At 42.0% G+C, this 23,347-nt stretch overlaps 1 protein-coding gene across 1 annotated transcript; it reads left to right on the forward strand.

The window, feature by feature from the left end:
- Window positions 1-12,243: 12,243 nt before the first annotated feature.
- Window positions 12,244-21,880, forward strand: LOC133904152 (uncharacterized). The gene is made up of 9 exons (XM_062345661.1): window positions 12,244-12,750; window positions 13,819-14,007; window positions 14,652-14,744; window positions 14,814-14,996; window positions 15,068-15,170; window positions 15,270-15,455; window positions 16,110-18,442; window positions 18,900-19,507; window positions 21,283-21,880. Exons 1-9 carry the CDS (start codon window positions 12,556-12,558, stop codon window positions 21,287-21,289), a joined length of 3,897 nt encoding a protein of 1,298 aa, XP_062201645.1. The 5' UTR covers window positions 12,244-12,555; the 3' UTR covers window positions 21,290-21,880.
- The last annotated feature ends 1,467 nt before the right edge of the window (window positions 21,881-23,347 follow it).

Below are 23,347 nucleotides of genomic sequence, written 5' to 3' on the forward strand. Positions count from 1 at the left end.
CAATGTAGGGGGTCGTTTAGGGTCTTGTGCTCACACCCCTGTCACGCGCTGAAAGGGGTTTAGGTTATTAATGTGACGGGACATCTGTGCGAGAAAATGAGGCATTCGTCATGGAGCGCTGCCACGTATTGGAGGGACGACCGGGGTATGGTCACGGCCCCCCAGGTATTCAATGGGGGACATTGCGGTGTTGGTTTCGCTTCATCTTCCGGACCTACGTGGCTATTTGGCCCGGGTATAAAGCTGGAGTTACCCCGCCGGAGTCTCCACAGCCCCACTAGCGTGCAGTTAACCTTGACTTGAGTATGGCATCGTCTTCCTCCTTATCCTCTTCAGAGATGTCGATGATCTCGATAGCTTCTTCGGGAGCCAAACCGTTTCGGTCATCGGCAGAGGCGCTAACTCAGTTCTCGTTGCTCAGTGTGGTACCGTTGGTAGTAGGGTCGGTAGTGACGGTGCATGATCTTGCTTAGTTAATTCATATGCATGCCAAGTTTCAGAAAGGAAAAAAACCACATTTATTAGAGATTTGGTACATGTGCATAAGCAAGTAGAGGACTACTTGACATATAACTTAATTATTTTGATTTTGGGTCTGTATGCATATATTGGCTATTGACAAACATATATATTTAGTCACCACTACAAATGAAAAAAGTGGAGTTTGGCAAAACAAAATGAGAAAAACCCTAACAATGTTTCAAGTAAAATTTTCTTATTTATACTTTGTAACCAATGTTTTTTTACTAGTGGAGTCTATTTTCAGTTTCATTGTTCATCTACCGTAGTCCTTTTTTTTTTCCTACAAGATGATCCATTTTTGGTATGCATTATGGTGAAGTCATGCAGTTATTGCATATATCGTACCATATATACTAGCAAATTAAACTTGTTTACTTGAACTTAATTCCCAATTTTTTGAGTTTCTACTGGTTTTTTTATAAGGTTAGGTAAGTGATGCTAATAATCATAGTCAACAAAGGTAATATAACATTTTCTTTAGCAATGAAAGAGTAGAGTTTAGCCAGTTGAGCTATCATAAGGTTTTCTTTTTTACTATAGCTTCAATAATGCATAGTAAATCATATGTGGCTCCAAAAATTCTCAAATTTTGATAGAAGTTTTACTATGCCATGTGGATTATGTGAAACATGTTGAATCCCATGTCATATGCCCAGAACCCCTATTCAATTCATTTTGGTAATGTTATGTCAAAAACCTTAATACAATTTGTCATCTATGGATAAGTCACACTCTGCTGGTTTAATTATATGGATCAGTATTCTACAACTCACCATGTGCCCAAATTCTGAATGGTTTATCTAGCATTCATATTCACATTGAGAAGACAAGAGTACAATCACTAGGTCTAACATTGTAAAATGATGTAAATTGAGATGAATTATTCATCTGAGAAAATATTAATCATATAGCTTCATTGTTCGATGCACTTCACTCTTTGTTTCCTTAAATTTTACTAGAGCAATCAATGTGATTTACTGAATGATTAGTTGGCGGCCTGATGTTCTCTTAATTGGTCAACTCGTTGGTTGCAAGATCTGTTTTTGTTACCGTAGCAATGCACGGGCTATTCAGCTAGTGTTCTCTTATTTGGTCATCCTAAGTAGTATGCTGAAATATTTATTTGATGCATTTAAGCATAATCTGATAGTTGCTATTTCTTGATGTATCCGCTAGCTGTCATATATGCTAATGTTGATATTACAAAAAATTTGAATAGATGGAATTTTTATGTAGGAGTGGCACGTACAAAATCAAGTCGCCGCCCACGGACATGCCCACCAATACAAGGCCCCTCCTCTGACCAGGATCTAATCTCAGATTATACTCTGGAGCGAAGCCCGAGTGCATACCTCAACTTGAATTAACCTAATGCTAATGCTCCAGAGGGTCCGATCACTGATGATGCACTCTCATCTCCGACCAGTGATGTTGCGCTGGATGGTTAGTCGTCCAAAGAACCGAGGCATGGTCGTGGTCCTAGCAAGATGCCTGAGGGACGTTTTGTCATTACGGAGGTTGATTCAGCTGGGGAGCCTATAAAACCTCTAAATGTACTCGAGCCATTCAAGACAGCATGCAGGTGTCTCATAAGGGACCATGTCGCAATCACTTATAGAAATTGGAGAGGCAAATGAGGTGACAAGTGGGGCATCAAGGATTTTATGTGGGGCAAGTTATCGCAAGAGTACCCTGAAGGATGCAACATGGCCATAGTGAAGCATCAGGCCTTAGTAATAATTGACAGAATTTTTAAGAATTGTAAGAGTAAATTGTACAGAAATTATCACTTGAAAGGGCGAACACCGGACTGGGATGATTATCCGACGGTGAAAGATATTTGGAATGATTTTGTGAAGTACATGGATTCGGAGGAAGCAAAAAAGATTAGCGAAGCAAACAAGGCCAACTCCCAGAAGAACTTATACGCCCACAGAACCAGCTCATATGGGTACATTAGGAAACTTGACGAGTGGGAGAAGATGGAAGAAGACGTAACTAAAAGCAGTATCACACCTATGATGGCTGAGTGGATTCCATGAGTGAAGAACTACCTATATGGGAGAGGGGTGACTCGTGTGGCTGATGGAAGCTTATGCTTCAAAAGCGAACGAGAACTAAAAGTCACATAGAAGCTTAGAGATGCCCATGTCTAGTGTGCCCAGGGCTCTTTCCTGGCAGTAGAGAGAACGACGAGCTAATCTTAGCACTAGGAAACAAGAGCACACTGGTCACACACGCGGCAAGGGTTTGAGACCTTGGAAGGTCGGATTCAAAAAAATGCTGACACTTACAAGAAACAAAGAAAAGAAAATATGTCAGAAATGATGGCCATTTTAAAAGAAGAACTTGCATAGGAGAGATGGATGACATACGCCAAAATAGAAGCGGTTGTGTAGCAAGCTGTAACAGTCTGATTTTTTATTTCATAATTTCCTAAAATTTTCCTAAAAATTAATTAGGGTTTAAATAAATAGAATAGGTTAAAACCTATTTTCTAAAATAAATTTAATTTTTCCATAGGTTATATTATGGTTGAATGCATTCATGGTGGAATAGTTGCATTAGAGTTTTAATTGTGTGAAAAATAATTTTTAAAAACCCCGAGGCGCGTCGTTTAATTTTTGGAAAATTTTGAAAATGGATTGCAAAAGAAAATATCTTTTTTTTCTCTCCTTCGGCCAAATCTCCTTTCTTTTCTCTTTTTCTTCCTTTTTCTCACAGCCCACTCTTTTTCCTCTCCTGACCGAAGCCCGCTGACTAGCCCATATCGGCCACCACTCTTCCTCCCAATGGGGCCACTCTTTGGCCTGTCTCCACACCCGCGCCTCACCTAGGCTTTCTTGTTTGCACACGCCTGCTGCCCGGAGGTCACCTTCCGAGCGGCCGCCTCCTCTCTCCCCATAACATGTGGTCCTCGCGCCCATCTCCTACCTCTGACCTGAGCCAAACTCCGACTGCGCGGCCACCTTGGTTCCCAGCCCCATCAAATCACCCTGCCCATAAATAGGACCCAAGAGCCCTCGACGTCCGCACCGCCTTCAAACCCTAGAGCCGCCGCTGCTCCCGAGCACTCGAACTCTTGATCGATTGATCTACCGCCGCCGCCATTATCACCATGGCCGAGCTCGCCGCTCGCCACTCTTGCCACTTCCCCACCGCTTCTGGGACTAGCTCTGGCACTGCAAGATCACGAGGAGATATTTTCGTCGTTTCTCATTGACTCTCCGCCTACGAACAACCCTTCTTGATGTGCTCCAAGCCCCATCCGCTGTGCACCATCGTTGACGGTTCTACAGGCGTCTCTCATCCAAGGTGAGCCCCTAGGAAGTTTCCCTGTGTTCCCCTCTCTCTGTTGAACTCCCTCGCGCTTGTTTTGGTGCGGTTTAGAGTCATTTAGCTATCTCCGACGATGCAACGGTGAGCTACCACCACTGTTCGATGCCGCCAGCTCACGTCATCACGTCCCTGCTAACACCACCCACTCCATTGTTCTCACCTGCTGCTTTGGTGCTACACTACTGCTTGTCATTGCACCCTGAACACTGGAGTGCCGTTTACGGCCAACTCTAGTGAGTCTGCCGCCGTGTTTTCCCTCTCCCGTCGCTACTCGTTCCCTTCCGCCATCGTTGTAGTCAGCCGACTAGCTCCAAAGCGTCGTCTCCATTAGATCCGAGAGTAGATCGACGGATAACCCTTCTCCAACCAACCACATGTCGCCATGTGTTACCTTCTTTAATCCAGTCAGCTTAGCCATGATAGCTCAGCCTGTCACATCATCCGGCCACATCCTCAAACTTGCCTACGTGTCATGCCACGTCAGCAGCCCTTAATCCATTCAGCTTTTCAAATTATTTTTATTTCAGGAAAATGGCAATTTTTCACTTCAGCCTCTAAACTTTTCTGTATTAATAAAAAGCCCCTAAATTAGGGGAGAAAAGAATGAAAATTGCTTTGGGATTACCCATTTTCTCTAACACGAGGGCCCCAAACCTCACCCACTCTCTCTATCAAGTGGGCAGCACCCCACCTGCTCTCTCTCTCTCTCTCTCTCTCTCTCTCTCTCTCTCTCTCTCTCTCTCTCTCTCTCTCTCTCTCTCCTCCCTTACTCCCCACGCCCTCACTCAGTAGCTCAGCTGCAGCAGCTCCCCGTCTCACTCTCCCACTCAAGCTCACTCTCTCTTTTCTCCCAAAGTCCAAGCTCAAGTGGAGGATTCAAGGTATGCATGTGGTATCATTGTATTCTCTAGCTCATCAACTACTCATCTATCCAATCTATTTTTGTTTTCGTGAAAGAATCGAGTAGTTCTTGAAGTTCTTGGTGTTCTTGAGTTTTTTTAAGTAAAAATGGAGTTTTGGTCGAAAATGAGCTCTAGAGTCGTGTTGATAGTTGATGAGTAAGTTCTAGGACCCTTAGACTATCCCTAACATGTTCCTTTTAGGCTTGGAAAAGATCGCAACTCGAATCAAAATCCTCTCGAGAATAGTTTTTCTAGGCTGACCCGGATATTTCGAACTCACCCGGAGACTCCGGGTTCAACAGAAATAGTCCGTCGAATTATGTTCAAAATTGGTTAGGGTTTAGGGTGCGAGTTTGGTTTAGAATCTTTTGGATATGGCATATGCACGTTTGTGTAGCACAGATTTGTAAAGTGAGTCAAATCACCCGAGGGGAAAAATCATGAAGAACCCAAGTCTGTATCACTCGGATAATTCGGTCAAACCCGAAGACTCCGGGTAGTTGTGTGATCGTGTAGCCAAGAGCTTCGTTCGGAACCTCACTTGGAGTGTCCGGTACATCCCGGATAGTCTGGACCAACCCAGAGGTTCCGGGTTAAGTTAGAATGGTGGCTAACCGAGAGCCTTCATCGGAGGATGGCTTAGATACTCTGGAACCCGGATATTCTGGATTCACCCAGATACTCCGGGCCAATCAAATAAAAAGTCAACAACCGAGCGCCTCTTCCAGAGATTCACCCGGAGGGTCTGAGCCCGGATACTCCGAACCAATTCGGATACTCCGGATGGTTGTTACTTTCCGGATTTCATTTAGATCATTTAGTATTGCATTGATTCGCATGTCTTATACTTCTAGCATGTTGTTAAGTATTGTGGCATGACTTGTTGCTTTCATTCATACTCATCATTGCACGCATTCTTGTTTAGCTAACAAGGAGCCGGAGCAAGAGGCGACCGTGGTCGAAGACAACTCCGATTTTCTGAATTTCGGCGAGTGTTGTGTGGGTAACTATAGGCAGCTACCTGAGCAGCAAGGCAATCATCTATCATATTGCACCTTTTGTCGAATTGAATGAAATCTAAATATTGATAAACTATGCTTATGTATAGGTTTGCATGTATAGGGAGTCGATCTCGGGTTTTTATGGGTAGAACCTATGTTGATTGCATAATCCCTACCTTGAATTGTTTATCTATATCCTTGTAGCCTTGGTAACGTGGTAAATATCTAAGAGTCGATCGAAATACATAGCAATGCATAGGTCCTCAGTAGAAGACGAGCAATGGTTCAACTGTTGTTCGCGAGCTTAGGGCTTACTACTTGTTCACGTATATGGTTATGTAGATGTTGGTTGGATGAGTGGTGAGTATGAGACGAGATGTAGGCGGTGTTAGGGGTGACGTCTGCCTCGAAGGAAAGTCCTGGGGGCAGTTCTGGAGAGGAACCCAGGCATCGCAGACCGATTGCATCCTTTAAGGCCGATCATTGGGGTAGTTGGCTTTAACACTTACCTTACTCACCACATGCCGATCTAATGGTAAGGCGAGCCAATACCTTTGCAGCTGTGGCTCTGTAGGCCTGAACATCGATGGTGTAAGCGGGCGAGCTTGTAAGTGGTACTAGTTTGCTCCGGGAGTAGTTCTAGTACCGTCGTGCTGAGCGATGCACGATCCACATGGTTGGGGCTTGTTGGGAAAGGTTGTCATGAGTTCCCCCTTGTGTGCACTTTAGCGAGTGGCACAAGTCGTATGGTCCTCATGTCATGTGGGTACAGGAGTATCCCCCTGCAGGCTGTATAAATAGTTCGAACTACCGTGCTCTCGGTCATGAGCATGCTATTGTTTCATTTGCACCCGGTCGTAGAGTTCTCGTATGTGGTTGATGGTTCGGTTATTATGATGATGGATGAGTTGGTTTAGTTTACTTATATGTTCAAGTACTTATGTTACATTTATGTTACAATTTTATTTATGTTCAGCTGGTTATTGCAGGGTAGAATGACATATTTGGTTAAGTATAGTTGCTCACACATATATGTCGAGGTTGCTTACCGCATATGTTTTACTTAACCTTATGGCATGTCCTTGCTAACAGCTTAATGCATAATCCTTGGAGTCGGAATATTATATATCCATATTGTGTAAGTCTTGCGAGTACCTTCGTACTCAGGGTGCTGCCCTTAAGTTGTTGCAGGTATTGCTACTGCCGAGGATGAGGCAGTCTTTGGCTACTTCGTGCATGCCAATCAGGATGGCGGACAAGAGTAGTGCATCCTACTCTGAAGGTGGCGTGTTGAGACGGTGCCTAAGAGCATGTGGCGCCATTCTCTTTTGTTGTTCATAAGTTTAACGTTCCGCTGCGTAATTCTTTTGTGGTTAGGCATTGAGAGGTTTTGTCTCCTCTTAGCTCGCTTTTGTTGTAAATTATTGAAATCAATTGCATGTTTAATACTTATAGTATAAATATTTATTACTTGCTCTTTATTAAGCTATGCTGTTATGTATATGTTGGAAGACGTGTGTTCCGATCCTTGGGCACAAAACACGTGCCGGGACTACCAGGATGATATTCTGGTTAATCATCAAGGTTGTGATTATGAATAATGATCCTTCTAACGATTAATTAGGATATTATTTGGACGGTTACTCACAGCGTGGTATCAGAGCTTGGTTTAATGAAGTAGCCTAAACATAATTAGAACGTTATTTAATAAGTAGTTAACTTCACTAAGCAACTCACTAAATTTCCTTCATGCATTTGCATGATCAATATGTATGAAACTGCTATCTTATGCCTCTAAGAATAACATTTGTAGTTGTGAGGCTTGTTGGGGTGAGATACATTTGAGAAAGATACGTGCAGTCCAGACGCGAGCATGCCTTCATGTTTCAATGCTCATTTTGCATCATACCTTTGAACATGCATTTTCATCAGTTTATAGTATACGGACCCAAGTAAGCGAGATCCGCCATAACAAGTAGCATTAGTTGGAGATGGATTTTTCACCTATGGCGGAACATAACCTTCATCTTTCTTCCTTCTCATTGTCACAACAGCATGAACCCGTGGCAGTTTGGGAGATCTTCCCGAGGGTTCTAATGAGAACAATCCTCTGTCACCTCCACCGCCACCTCCACCGCCGGGGGTGGGGCCGGGCGCCCAGATGATTTCTCAGATTTTCTGCGGACTTAGCCACCTATCTTAACGCGTGCTGAGGATCCACTCGACGCTGACTATTGGCTTTGCACTATCGAACAAAAGCTCGCTCTCCTTCGGTGCGAGGACCACGAGAAGATGCTTTTTGCCGCCCATCAACTTCAGGGTGCGGCAGGCGCGTGCTGGTCCAACTATTTGGCCATGCACCTCGCCAATCATCGGGTATTTTGGGCGGAGTTCCGCCGGGCATTCCATGACTTTCACATTCCCAAAGGCCTCATGGAGATCAAGAGGTGAGAGTTCATGGACCTCAAGCAAGGAGGCAGAACCGTCATGTAGTGCGTGCATGTGTTTAACCACCTTGCGTAGTATGCTCAGGATGAGATCGACACCGACAAGCGGAAGCAATACCGCTTGGTCAATGGCCTTAACTCATAGATGCAGGACCGCTGTCCGCACACGAGTTCACCAACTTCAACAAGTTGGTAAGCACATCCCTCACGGTGGAGTTCAAGCTCAAGAACCATCAAGAGGAGAAGAAGCGCAAGAGAGGTCCGTCGCCTTCCATGGGCGGGAGCTCTCAACACGCCAGCACGGAGAATCCATCTCCACCCTCTCACATGTTGGCCTCGACAGCCCCACAGCCGATTTGGCTGGTGCGGCATCCGTCTTTATCTGCTCCACAAGGGCAGCTTGCAAGACCGTTTGGCTTTCAAGTGAACGTGACAGGTGGCCCCGGCGGCCCGTGCTACAACTGTGGCCGTGTCGGCCACTATGCTCGGGATTGCCTATATCCGAAGCTGAGAGCCATGGTGACTGCTCCAAGGCCACCACTTGCTCAGTCTGTACTGCAGTCCTCTCAGGCTACACACGTCCCCAAGTGTGGCCGAGCACATCACACCACCGCTGAAGGAGTTCATGAGGGTGGCAACGTACTGATGGGTATGTTGAATATGAATTTTAATTCTGTCATCCTTTCTACAGTTGTTCTATTTGATTTTGGAGCTTCTCATTCCTTCATAGCTACGAGTTGTGTTTGGCGACATGTGCTGAAAGTCAGTACCACTCCTATGCCGTATGTTATAGACGCCCCCGGGGCCAAGGTTCTAGTTAACCAATGTGTGACCAAGAAATCAGTGATCATCAACGAAATGCCCTTTGTTGCAAATCTGTTGGTGATGGACTCGAAGGGGATATACATCATATTAGGGATGAAATAGCTCTCTAAGAATAAGGCTGTCATCAATTGTGCTCAGCGGATAACTACTCTAAATGGTCCGTCCGGCACCCGAATTCCATTGAAGCTTGAGGGTGTCGATTCTTGTCTTTTTGCTTTGAAGGCTATCCCCACTATAGATCTGTGTGAAACACTTTGGTGGGTGGTAGTGTTTGCTCGGTGTTCTAAGTACCGGTTCGTGGAGTGACAACCAAAGAATTATCATCCATCTACGAGGCTTATGAGTACGACCTAACTTAGTAATTAGCGGATCCTCAGCATAGAATGAGCCACTGGTGGTGTAGTGGAAGGGAAGAGTGATTATTTCCGGAGTTACAAGGCGCATGAGGGGGCTTCTGAGTGGTGTGACTCCACTTTGATGGCGATGAAACCTTAGCGGGCTTATTCTTATTGGGAGGATACTTTGTAACAGCCTTGTAGTGATCTTCGGGTGACACACCATTGTTAAGTGTTTGCACAACACGGTAATAAGGGAATCACGACTCGTGGGGAAAGCTGGACAACCTCTACAGAGTGTACAATCTGATATATCAGTCGTGCTCATGGTCATGGGATACTTGGATCCTCACATGATTAGTTGGTTTGGTTTAGTTGATTTGATTGGTTACTTGTAAAGGGTAAATGTCAGTGGATGGTTCTTGGTTACCTGTGATGGGTATCAAGTTGGTTGGTTTAGGAACCTGATGTAGATTTCAGGTAGTTGGGAAACAGGTGAAGATATTTCTAGAAGTTGGAAGTTTAGTGATGAATCACATAGTTAAATAGGATGCTTTTATAACTCTTTTACGATATCATAGTTGGCATTTATGCAAATTTACCTATTATAGCCTATTTCTTTAATCAAGCTTGCATGTCATATATTTTTCACACTTGCGGAGTACAATATGTACTCACACTTGCTATTTTCATCCAAATGTGCATCAAACCGCTGCTCAAACAATGGAGACATTGAAGGAGAGTCAGACTTATACATCGATGAGGACGGAGATTTCTAGGCTGGTGGTTCGCCCGGTCAATTGCCTGTGGAAGATGGGAGCTTCGCTGCGTTTAGTTTGTGTGCTTTAGTTAAAGACTTTGAGATCTATTTATTTTGTTTAAGTTAAATATTGTAATAATGACATTGTGTGTGATACACTAATGAAGTTGCTGCATGTATGTAACTTGATCCTAACATACATGTGGTTTGCATCTGGTTTTGCTCCTTTATAAAACCGGGTATGACATTGTACTACTGTTGTCATTGAATAATTCGGTGTTAACAACTTTTTTGGGCCGTTGGATGAACGGCTAGTGCACGAGTTTAAAGCTATACATACCCCTCCACTCAGTCATTTGAAGGTGTGGCTATCCATAGAAATCCATATATACTTGAGAAGACATCACAAGCCACTAAAGTGCTTAAAGTGATCATCTAAGGTAATAAGCACAAGATTAGTGCTTATATACCTAGAGAGAGTGTTGCTAGGTGATCGCTGCCTAGAGAGTGGATCAAGGAGTGATCCTAACTTGTATCAAGTGATATGACAGCACCTTGGAGTCTTGGTGACTCACTGACAACTTGAGCCGGAGTTGCTCAAGCTTGTGGAGTTGCTCAACTTGATCATAATGGCAAGTACCCTGAAGAGAGACTACTGGTGAGGTCTTGTCTTTGTAGCTTGACGGATCATCCGGCTTGAGACCTTGCCTTAGTGGCTTGGTGGTTCAGGAGTTGTAACCGGGTGTCAACCGGAAGCATATCCTTGGTAGAGCTCCAACGTGGACTATGAATGACATTCATGCAATCGACCACGGGATAAAAATCTCTTGTGCCGAGTTTGCTCTCTCTACCTTATTTACATTTCCTCATTTACATACTTGCAATCTATCATTGCGCATTTATCTTCCTAGAGTATTTTGCTATGATTGACTATAGGTTGTAAAACTCTTTTAAGCAATAGAGTAGACACACTAGATAAACTTAGAGCGCATTTAGATTGAAATTGAGATATATTTATCTTGTGAATTTTTGAGAGCTAATTTGGTTTAGGTTTTTAAGTCTCCTAATTTACCTCACTCTTAGGACATCACCAAGTTATAGGATATCTGGTCTTATAGTTCACGGTTGAAAATCAAACTTCTGTGACAATTGAAGGGTGTAAATCAGACTTCTTCGAGATGCTTTTGATACGCAACAATTGAAAGTGCTTTTCCTTATTTAAAACCTATTTCAATAGGAACTTTCTGCGTCATGCATCTACTATTGGAATCTAGAATCTGGATATATTTTATTTTATCGATGTGGATTGGATACTATTGCAATTCTTTTATTTTTGAAAGAAGTAATGTTTCTTCTATTTAAAAGAAAATATTTTTTCTAATTTATTTAGATACATCCAATTTATATAATTGATACAATATATATTATTTAGCAAAATGAAATACAAGATATGCATCCATCTTTTGGCTTGGAAATTTTAAAGGATAAAAAGATATAGCATAAGAAATAGGCTACATTTCTAGCTGATATAAGACAATTATCAGACCGATCCACTCGTAACCACATCATTTGTCAATTCTTCAATTAATAATACTTCCTGTTTCTTCTATTTTTCTCATTCTAATCTTGGAGTTCACACCCCTTGCCAAATTTTGGTGGGAACAATTGTTGTTTTACAAAATTAATGTACAAAAATTACAACATGGATAATGTTTCTGTCGCCACTCGTAAGGGTTACAACTCTCACTCGCTAGTTTAGTTGGTGACGAGGTCGTTAGTCAAGTGATTTTATTTAGAAAATCTTGTAACTAATTCAACCATTGGTACAACACATGTGAGCATTTTCATGTGGCGAATAGACCTAGCTCAGTTATCACTCGATAGCCACGTTTGCAACGATTGCCTCTCACTTGTCACCTTCTGTAACAGCAACAATTTGATAAATTTCCTCTCGAAGATTTTTTCGTTTCCGTTTAAATTGGTTGTAGGGTATATTCATGTAAAATTATACGACCTATCAGAATTGTTGACAATGAATTGAAAAGGTAAGGAAGAAAGTCTGAAAAGTGGGTTAAAAAAGAATGGAAAACAGTTCAAGCGTGCCCAGGTGGTGGCAACCAGCGCACCACCACACGGCATCGAGGGGACGTTACTCTGTGTTCCACAGAGCTTCTCTACCTCGCATCCCCAGACCCCAGTTCCCCCCACCCCCACCCTTCCTCCTCGATTCCCTCGCCACCGCTGCCGCCGCTGCATCCTCCTCGTCGGCCTTCAGCGATCGCCGCCGACTGCCGCTACTCCCGCCCGACCTCCCGCGGTGACCCCTCCTGATCTCCTGTCTCCTCCCATCCGCCGTCGCCTAGGGTTTTGTGGGCGCTTGCTGGTTTGGTTTCAAGGGCTAGGGTTTGGGCCGGCGGAGGCGGGATGGTGCCGAACGGGCTGCTGCCTAATGTGGTGGCCGGGGTGACGCGGCGGCTGGACGCCGAGCGATGGGCCGTCGCGGAGGAGCAGACGGCGGAGTTGATCGCACGCATCCAGCCTACCCCGGCGTCTGAGGAGCGCCGCCGGGCCGTCGCCTACTACGTGCAGCGGCTCATCATGGGGTGCCTCTCCTGTCAGGTATAACCGCAATCGCAGCCCGTGGGGAGTCATTTCTGTGGCCATTTCGGTAGCTACGGAGTTAGCACAAGTAGCACAAGATCAGTAAGTGAGAAGTGTGAGTGACTGCGTGGTTGTGTTCGACATTGTAGAGGTTACGTACGAGTAGTATTTATTTGTGCTGCTTCTTTGGGTATCTAAGCATGAAAGAGAGGTTTCTATGGGTGTGCATTGTTTTCATGGCAAGTTGTACTGTTGGTACATGATGGATGGGGACTACAGCAAAATTAATAGAAGCAGTTGTATTGGAGCAGAAAATGTTAATGAAGTCTACCGATCGATTGTTCAGGAAGGTGGGGTTTCACTTTGTAGGTAGCTGGAAAAGGAAAATGGTATATGCATATTACCACATTGTGGTTGTTGTGAACATGACTAAGGTGGATTTTTTGTGTGAAAATGTAGGATTTGTATAATTCATGGGATTAGCGCGTTAGTACCGCCGGCTGTTTTGTTTTCTATATACATCTGTGCACAAATTTACAATCAGTGGATGAATCCTTGGAATTGACTTCGAAAGACTATATTTAGAAATGGTATACCATATGTTTCTCATATGGGCAATTCTTACTTGACAGCTCATCAGCTATATGTTGCTGCCTAAAACACCCCATGGATATGTTGTGATACATTAAATTGCTCCTGTTGTGTGTTCATCCTCATCTTTCTAGATAGATGGTATTGTTTTTTTAACTGTTCATTTCCCTTTCATGTGCCACTATTTCCAACACAGTGCAGTATATTGCTATTTACAACTGTCATACTTTAGCAGAAATATATGAGCCATTCTTACTTAGCAACTCAACAATTATATTTTTGGCTGCCTTTACACACCCCATTAGATGAACATTTCAAGCTCTCCCATTGAATTCCAATACACCCAAATAGATATATTTGTTCTCGTCTTTTGTGTCCAAAATCATTTGGTACGAGTCTTCAACTTGTCTAACATTTTTCAGATTTGGTTGTTCTGATATGAATTTAGTTATCTTTCTCGCACTCTCTTCTCTCTCTCACATGCTCTCTTTCCAGGTTTTTACTTTTGGATCAGTCCCGCTCAAGACTTACTTGCCGGATGGTGATATTGACGTCACCGCTTTTAGTAACAGTGAAGAATTGAAGGATACTTGGGCTATTACGGTTCGGGATGCATTAGAACATGAGGAGAAAAGTGAGAAAGCTGAATTTCATGTCAGAGAAGTACAGTATATTCAGGCAGAGGTATGCTTAGTAGGTTTTATGTCTCTGTTCCAGGTTCCAGCAGACCATATTTCTTTTTTTTTGTTTTACAATTGATTGTAAATTTTTTCTGTTAAGGTTGGTCATCACTGACAATGATATAGGCTTGATGTAATGGCTTAATACTGAATTGAGAGGTGGCACCATTTTTTTTTTTTTTTTTGTGGTTGCTGTACGTCATGTCTGATTTTACACTAGTGATTCATGATGTGCACTCATCCAGCGAACCTGTTTGGATTTCCTGCTTCTAATATATACGTTGTATCCCTCATGTGAGCCATTGAAGAATGATTTCACGGTATAAGTTGTTGACATATTGACATCTTGTCAATTTAGTACTGGTCAGCAGGATTACAGAGATCACCATTTGGATATATCCATCCAATGTAATGCTAAAGTGTCCCTGCTGCATGTTAGCCTCACATTGCTATAGATCTTTTGATGTTTCTGAGCTAGTAACTAATTCTTTTTCATGATAGTAGTTAATGGTCAATGCTTCTGGTGTTCTTCTGAGACCACAAAAATGCACTCACTTTGTTTCTAACTAATCATGATTTGTGATTTAGTTCATATATCCTGTACTCTTTGTCTACACATAATTTCATTTGTTCGCCAATCATGTGCAGGTGAAGATTATTAAGTGTCTTGTGGAAAACATTGTTGTTGACATCTCATTCAACCAAGTTGGTGGTTTGTGTACACTTTGTTTCCTTGAAGAGGTATGTTCTCTCAATTCATGCCAGATTTTTCTTCCTATTCTTGCTCTTTACTGGTATTTTGTTTACCAGATGGATAGCTTGATCAGTCAAAATCATCTGTTCAAGCGAAGTATCATACTGATAAAGGCCTGGTGTTACTACGAAAGTCGTATTCTTGGAGCTCATCATGGTCTTATATCAACATATGCCCTAGAGACGCTGGTTCTTTACATTTTTCATGTGTTCAACAGTTCTTTTGACGGACCACTTGAGGTATCTTCCTCTTCCTCTCTGCTACATTGTTTTGCAAAACCGTTATCAATATGATTCTTTTTCCTTGCCAGGTGTTGTACCGGTTCTTAGAGTTCTTTAGTAACTTTGACTGGGAGAAATTTTGTGTAAGCTTGTGGGGCCCAGTTCCTATAAGCTCTCTTCCAGACATGTCTGGTAATTTTATACTTCTCATAGTCACGCTGCCAGATCAATAGATCATACATATGGATGCATGTCTTCTGATTATTTATGGTATGCCAATATATGATGCAGCGGAACCTCCACGAAAGGATGGTGGCACATTGTTGCTCAGCAAGTCCTTCCTAGACATGTGTGGTTCTACATATGCAGTTATGCCTAGTCCCCATGAGAACCACGTTCAGCCATTTGTTTCAAAGCACTTCAATGTAGTTGATCCTTTACGAACAAGCAATAACCTTGGAAGAAGTGTTAGCAAAGGTGCGTTATTTTTCACCTGTTGCAACACAGTGTTCTACATGAAGATCTCATGGTACATAATTTATAGCGTTTGCCATTCCATAATTTTCCCTATTGTGTGTGGAGTTGATTGGTATATTCATTTCGGTGTGTCCCGGTTCGCCCTCCCAATGGTATTATTTTCTAATTTCCGCAACAACCTTTTTTATTTGTAATCTTTGGGTTAACATTATCAATTTCACATGGTACCAATATATTATATCTACTCCTGGCTGAAAGATACAAATAACTGCGCATATAGCCACCTAAACTACAACAAACACCGGAAAAAAAATTGCTGGACGGTGCATATTAAATGTAGCTCAAGATACTGGCTAGTAGTTTTTAGTCTTATCATATAATGGTATTATCCAAATAGAATTTGCATGTAGAGGATTCCAGGATTCTGAAAGATATGCATGATTATTTTCCTAAAATATTATAAATTTGGTAAATATATAATGCCTTAATTTTCAAGTTCTTATGTGCAAGATTAAGTATACATTCGAAAGTGAAATTTGCTTGATTTCTCCTGTTAGATGCAACCTCTTGATGTTAACAGTTGTATATCATCATTTTGGTCATGTTAATTGGTAAGAGTAATCTTTTTCTGTAATTACCTTTTGTAATTTTTAGGTAACTTCTTTAGAATACGCAGCGCCTTTGCTTTTGGGGCAAAAAGGTTGGCAAGGTTACTTGAATGTCCAAGAGAAGATTTGGCTGTTGAAGTGAAACAATTCTTCACAAATACATGGAGAAGACATGGCAGTGGCAATCGTCCTGATGCACCTGCCCAGAGCCCAATTCATCAAACTTTGAAGATTGTGCCTATTGAAGTGCCAAACAGTCACAGGAGTATAACAGCACACAAGAAAAAGTTGGAAAATCCCACAACATGCATGGATCATGATAGTCTTAATGAAGGTAGCCAAAACTATCATGACCCTACCACTCAACTCCTAAAGAAAGCAAGTGTACAGTATCAGAATTCACCAAGAACAGTTCATTCTGCTGCTTATCCTACTCAGAGCCAGCAAATTTATGCAGTGCAATCAAATACCAAGGTGTCTGGACAGCTAGAGAAAAACAGCATTCCTGTTGGATCTTTGCTGGGTGAAAGAGATAAAAGAATATCAAAGAGTCACTCTGGTATGAATGACAGGAATGGACAAAGCAGGCTTCAATTTGCTAGAACAAATTCTAGTCCTGAATTGACAGACTCTTCAGTTCAAGGTTTTCCTTCTAGCAGGCGCACTAGAGTAGCTGAAGTAGAAAAAACTTCAAAGGCTGAGTACAGTAGCAGAAGAAATAGTATTATTACAGAGGTGTCTGGCAACTACAGCAAAAAGTCTTATCAAGAAAAGCAAGCGTCTTCCATGAATGCTTCATTTAATTCCAAAATATCAGAATCAGATCCAAGTAGTGTTTCGAGCAGCAATCGTGAAGATATATGTGTTGCAACAAATGAAGAGCTTGCTGTGGTCCCCGAAGCATCGGATCTGTTGCACAAGAGAAGTCCGGAGGAACATGATCCGGCGGATCTGGTGGATGGCTTCAATGGACAAGTTCCTTTGTCAGTGCAAATACCATCTCATCTTTCTGTAGCACCTCCCCCCTTGATGGTCTCATCAGGTTATCCTCAAAGAAATCTGGCAGGAATTTTGCCACCAAACTTTTCATTTATCGGAACTCCATGGTTACACAACATGCAGTTTGTTCATGGATTTGTTCCACCAACTATGAGCCATTATGTTGGTAGTCCTACTTTTGCATCAAACTCTGAAGATGGCAATGAGAGTGAGAGGTCCGCTACAACTGGAGCAAATTGTGATGATGGAGGTAATTGGCGTGAGAATGGTACTGGATTATCTGGAATGTCCTCTTCTCTTCATGATATACCTGGTGCCCTTTTGCAAGGACAGGAAAAATCCAGTATTGAGGGTAGCTGTGAAACATTAAGTGGAAATTTTGCTGTCATGTTTCATCATCAAGTAAATGGAGGGATAAAGTTTGGTGCCAGTAACATGAGATTAGTTTCTTCACAAGGAAGCTCTGGACAGACCATTCCAGATAGCTCATGTGATGAACCCGCTGGGATGTTCCTAACATCATCACAAGATAAATGGGGTAAAACACCTGCCGCTGTAGCACCTTCCTCTTCGCACAGCAAAACGAACACCAGTTGGCAGTTTGAAAATACGACAGAGTATTTTCCTTCAGGACTTGATGGAACTAGAAATAGCAATGCAATACCAGATGTGAACATTGTTTTTTCTGGTGGAATACCAGGGCCTAGCCCTTCAGAACAATCAACTTCTAGTCAAGCCTCAGATGATCATGATCCATTACACGTCAACATGCACAATTCTGTGTTCAGACCTTTTCTTATTGGTCCTCAGCAGAGACAAGTTGATAATTCTGGTTTGACATTTGTTCCAACAGGTCCACCAGTTCCTTTTGTTGTCTATCCATTTTTCCCTGGGAGTACTGATAGTTCTGTGTCCCAGATTGATAGAAATGAAGGAAGGGATCAGTTTCCTCTCCACGTGGCATTCCAAAGCTTTGGTTCACATGATGATGCTGACCAACCTGATGCAAATATTCTAACTCCACCAGGCAGTGTTATAGCAGATCATGATCACAAGTCTGACATTTTGAACAGTGATTTTTGGAGCCATTGGCAAAATTTACAGTATGGGAGATTCTGCCAAAATGCACGCCCCCCTGCTTCTGTATTATACCCTGTTGCTATGCCACCTATGTACATGCCGGGCCATTTTCCATTGGATGGCCCTGGAAGACAACCTGCACATAATTTTAATTGGGCACAAGTAAGGAGCCCTGGTCATGGGGTTACTCCTGTGATTCCTCTACAACCTGCTTCTGAAAGAGCTTCTGGTGTTTTCCAGCGCTATGGAGAAGATGCTCCAAGATATCGTGGCGGCACTGGGACCTACTTGCCAACTCCTGTAAGTGCCTAAAATGTAAATTACTATTTCATCCTTCTTTGCTGCGGGCTAGCAGCATATGACAAAACTGCTGTTAATATTTCATAATAATAAGAATAGTTTCATCAATTAAGATTCTCCTGCGAGCTTCCTGCCTTCCTGGAAATTCATACCAAAGTACTAACTGTTCCACCTTTTCCAGATTGGTATTATTGTTTCATGTGCAATCTCATTCTAAAGTATATTAGTTAGTACTATCTCTTTGAGGAATTGCTCTTGTAGGACATATGGTTGGTTTAGTGACTTTAGTCCCTTATTTTCCTGCGCCAATCCTTTTTTTGGCTTATTTTTGGATGATTACCAAAAAAATGAAATGCAAAAAAATTGTTTGGCAAGACTTAGGCACAGTGTAGGTGCTTTGGGAATTTTGTAACCAAACCTGTTCACTAATGTATTGTTCTATTCTTTATTCTTTCAGATGGTTCCATTCAGGGAACGACAGTCAGGCTCAAGAAACTACAGAGGGAGTTATAATAGTGACAAAATTGATCATAATGATAAAGAAGGAAGCTGGGCAAACTCAAAACAAAGAAATGTAGGGCGTAGCTTTGGGCGTAGTCAATCGAAGAGATCTGGCATTAGGTCTGACAGACAGACGGCTGATGAAATTCAGGCTGATAGGCATTGGCAACCCTACAGAAATGATTCATACAGGCAAGAAGATGGTGGTCTACCAAGTGTACAGAACCATTCATTTGGATCTACAAACTCTACTCGCAATCCAGTAAACATGGCATATGGGGTTCCATCACAACCATCTACTGTTTCCAGTGGAACCAGTGCTTTATCTGGATCTTCAATGCAACCAGTTGTCCTATACTCCTCTGATCAATCTGCAAATTACGGTGCTACTGGTAAACCAATCGAATTTGGTTCATTTGGGGCTATCCCTGTGGATTCTAGTGACATACAACGACCGCCACATGAAGTACATGCAAATGGATTTTCTGAGCAGAGGCATGTCCCATACAATGGTGGCTCCTCCCGTTCATCCCCTGATCAACCATTGCCGCCTCGCCTACGAAGGTAATTGTTTATCATGCTGTCTCTCTGCTCATCATGTTCTCCATTTGAATAGTTCTATGTATTGCTAGTTGTTAAATTATTGATCTTGGTCTCAGATAACAGTAACTTGTGGTGGCCACTTTAAAATGCCAAGGATGTTACATAGCTATGCAGTTGTTGTTTAGTATTTATTTCACTTCCAATCCCACATTTAAAGTTGATGAATATATTTCACCTGTACATGGTGGCAGTTTCTTGTTTAAACTTGATAGGTGATAGGATTTAACCAGATATGTTGTTGACGACTGATGGAACTGTAACTGTAACTGATTCCCACTATATGTTTAACTGACAAGAATGATTTTGTGTTTCATCTCTGCAAGAGTGGCTGGGTTTTTACGTTGTCTCGCCAAGCCCATCACAACCCTTCATACCCTGGCTTGGGACTGGCTACATTGAAACAACATAGTTGGAGTTAAGAGTGCATCAAGCAGATATATAATGAAAATTGCAAATGCTAGTAGGTATTTAAGTTTACTAGTAACCAAGTAAACCATGTTGAGTATACTCTACATTATAAAAATATTTTTTTAGTATGAATTGGTTCATTACAGTACCTTTAAATGCCTTTCTTTTCTGAACTTTAGAAACTCATGGAGAATTCTTCGTAAGGACAAATGAGGTGAAACCACTTCTACAAATTCTATTAGGATATACTCTACTCAGGAAAAATATTGGTTAGTATGACAGTTGTCCCTAACATCACTAAATATTCGTTTGCATGATTACACACTTTTATCCGTGTTTGGATTCACTGGCACTCCATAATCTTGCCCAATGTCATCGTAATTTCTCTTAAGGCTGTCCATTGGTGACCTCCGAGGCTGATACGAGGGACAACAGCAAGGATACGTAGCATGACTGGCAGCAATTACCAACTAAGATTCAATAAATCACATGGCATTATCACACATACGTTTAAAGTGAAGTCATGATCCATACATAACATGTAGTCAAGTTCAGTCATCAGTTGAACAAAGCAAGTGGCAGCAGTTCATGTACTCAGTATGTCACTGACAAGTGACTACACAATCTACACAACTACACTACTACAGAAGCTGCAGCTGCTCAAAGTAACAGCCACACAATGACACAAGCAGCAGCAGCTCAATAGTAGTTGCAAGGAGAGGAGGGCAAAGTACCTTGCTTGCTGCTGCAGTTGCTGGAGACCTGGCAAAGGACTGGGCACTGGAGAAGTCTGGTGACCAGGCTTCGAGGCAGCGGCCATGAAGGATTGGAAAAGTTCGGTGAGGGGGTTTCGAGGCAGCAGCGGTGATGGTTTGGACGCAGCCATCCTGGAGGCAGTGGATTGGGGAGTGGAGCACAGATCTGGTGGCAAGTAGCTCCCATGAGCAACTGCCAACGAGCATGAGTAGCGGACGGGAAAAAAAGGTAACGTGTAACCGTAATCCATGCTGGCACAACATTGCCTTGTCACTGCCAGGACTGCCTTATCGTCGCGTTCGCCACCCAGGACTGCCTGTCACTGCCCTGCCTCGGCTGTCTTGGTTGCCCAGGACCTGCCTGGACCGCCCAGGGCACCTATTATAGTGACCAAGCAACTAGCGCCTAGGCAGCCGACTTGGGCAACACCGACCCTGTCCTGATATTTGGTTGTGCAGCCTGTACTGCAAATGTGTCGCCTGTTTTCGTCTGTGTAATGCATTCATGTTCCTTTGTCAGTATTCTGCATTGGTTTTGATTTTAACCATGCTCTACTGTTTCACTGGATGCAGGAGTTGATGCCATCATCAGTCATGGCCTGTTTCCTTGAACTGGCACAGCATTGCTGAACTCAGCCGAGCTCCAATGACTGGCTGTTATCCAGGAGTACAGATGAACATGTGCCTGAACCCCCCTAGCTGGTCGGTGGGAAAGTAATCTTTGGATGTGTCAAGATGCTTCACCATTGTTTACTTTTGTCCACAGATTCAGGACTAAGCTGATTCATCAGTCATCAGATCCATGTGCTTCCTGCAGCCAAGCTAGCATAAGCAAAGATTGCCATCTTCATCAATAATTGGTGTGAAGATTATGAGCATGGATCAGGTACGTGGCCCTTGCCATCCATATATGGTATTAGGATACGTCCAGGGGCTTCTCCGTCAGAAAATGGAAAACAACGACTGGAAGATACCGCGTTCTTCACCAGACATTAGTGCTTTGGTGGTGTAAACGGAGCTACTTCTGGATTCCTGTTGATAGGTAGCAAAAGAACTGTGCCATTACTTTACATACATAAAAGTGTTACTCTCCATGCGATAGGAGCAACCTTAATGGCAAATCTTTGACAACTGGTCTCTGCCCAATGAATAAAAGTCAGTGACTTGTTTATATTGTCTTCCCCGTGTTGGTCGAACTACCTTGTGCCTGTCCCTTTTTTTTATCCATTGGGACTGTTAATTTTGCTGAACTTGGACGGAGAACAAAAGTTCGATATATCATCTGGATCGAGATACAGAAAATAGTCATCTTAAGATGTTAATTAATTTTGGTGGTATTATCTTTAATATATGCCTATGTCCGTAAGTCTCTTGCGTGCATGATGAGCAGAAAGTCCATTCTTCAGTGACCTTGAGTACTAAGGATTGCCGACTTGCCGGTTAACTCTTCGCTTCATTCGCGTGGTTGTAATTTATTGTATACCTCTTTAGTTGTACGTAGGGGTATAATTAGATTGGATACGGAAAAATATAGTTTATCATGTAACTTATTCTATATTTTTTTTTGATTTGAATACGGATAATTATTTCTTTATCCTGTATTCTATTCTATATTTTTGAGTCGAAGTCGGAGCGAATAGTATCGTAAGCTTTCAGGTAGTTTGATAAATAGAAAATTCACTTCATTTGTATCTTTACACGGCACATTAAAGTACAATTAAAGTGAGTATATATAGAGTGATCGTTGAGATGTAAAAATAAGAGTATTAAGTATTATCTGTTTGTGATGTGTGGCAATCTATATATATTATTATATTTTAAATAAAATTATAATAGGTTTTCTTATAACTCTTAACATTTAGATACTTCGAACGAATACCAATTATTATGTATCTTACACATTTAGATACTTCGAACGAATACCAATTATTATGTATCTTACTTTCTATTTTTTCTTAGATTTAGAGTTGGATATGGATAGTATTGAATAATATCGGATAGTTATCATTGTATCCTATATTTACTTCGCAAGTCTTCGGTTAGGTGGGCAGTTGAAAAATATCTATCTTGTTTTTGTCCCGAGTTATACGCTTTAGCATAGGGATTGCCGACTTGCTTCATTCGCGTGGTTAACTCTTTAGTTTGTAGACCTGCTAAATAAGTACCCAAAGCTTTTTTTTTTTGTTTTTCAAGTAATGAATCTATTTAAATCTGGAAAATTGAATAAGTGTCAAACAAGGTCTGAATCTGACTAAATTAAAAGCATTGATGTTGTGGAATGTCGACGCGTGTAATGAAAAGCTAAATGTATAACAGCTGTTATCAAAAGTCTCCTTATAAAACAGGAAAAGTGACGATGGTAAAATCTTTAATACAAAATATGAAATCACATATTATAAAATAGAAAAATTGATGATCGTAAGATCTCTATTACAAAACAGGAAAATACTCACGATGAAACTGGAAAACTAACGAATAGAAAATCATTATTTAACAAGCGGTGTGTTAAATAGGAGTTATATATATGCTGATTTTAGGACCGATAAAAAGTTATATTTAGCCAATCTCTACTTACAATTAAGTAAGATCTGGTGTCATGGGTTAGGACCATGGGGGCTTGTTCGGCTGGCGCAATAGG

The sequence above is a fragment of the Phragmites australis genome, chromosome 21, assembly GCF_958298935.1.
Source record: "Phragmites australis chromosome 21, lpPhrAust1.1, whole genome shotgun sequence".
NCBI classification, from domain to species: Eukaryota; Viridiplantae; Streptophyta; class Magnoliopsida; order Poales; family Poaceae; genus Phragmites; species Phragmites australis.

What these genes read in the sequence shown, in the direction of transcription:
- LOC133904152 (XM_062345661.1), top strand. Translation starts at nt 12,556, where the DNA reads ATGGTGCCGAACGGGCTGCTGCCTAATGTGGTGGCCGGGGTGACGCGG. An exon ending in TACAGTATATTCAGGCAGAG is followed by an intron (nt 14,008 to 14,651) that starts GTATGCTTAGTA and finishes AATCATGTGCAG; the next exon opens with GTGAAGATTATTAAGTGTCT. An exon ending in CTCTCTTCCAGACATGTCTG is followed by an intron (nt 15,171 to 15,269) that starts GTAATTTTATAC and finishes TATATGATGCAG; the next exon opens with CGGAACCTCCACGAAAGGAT.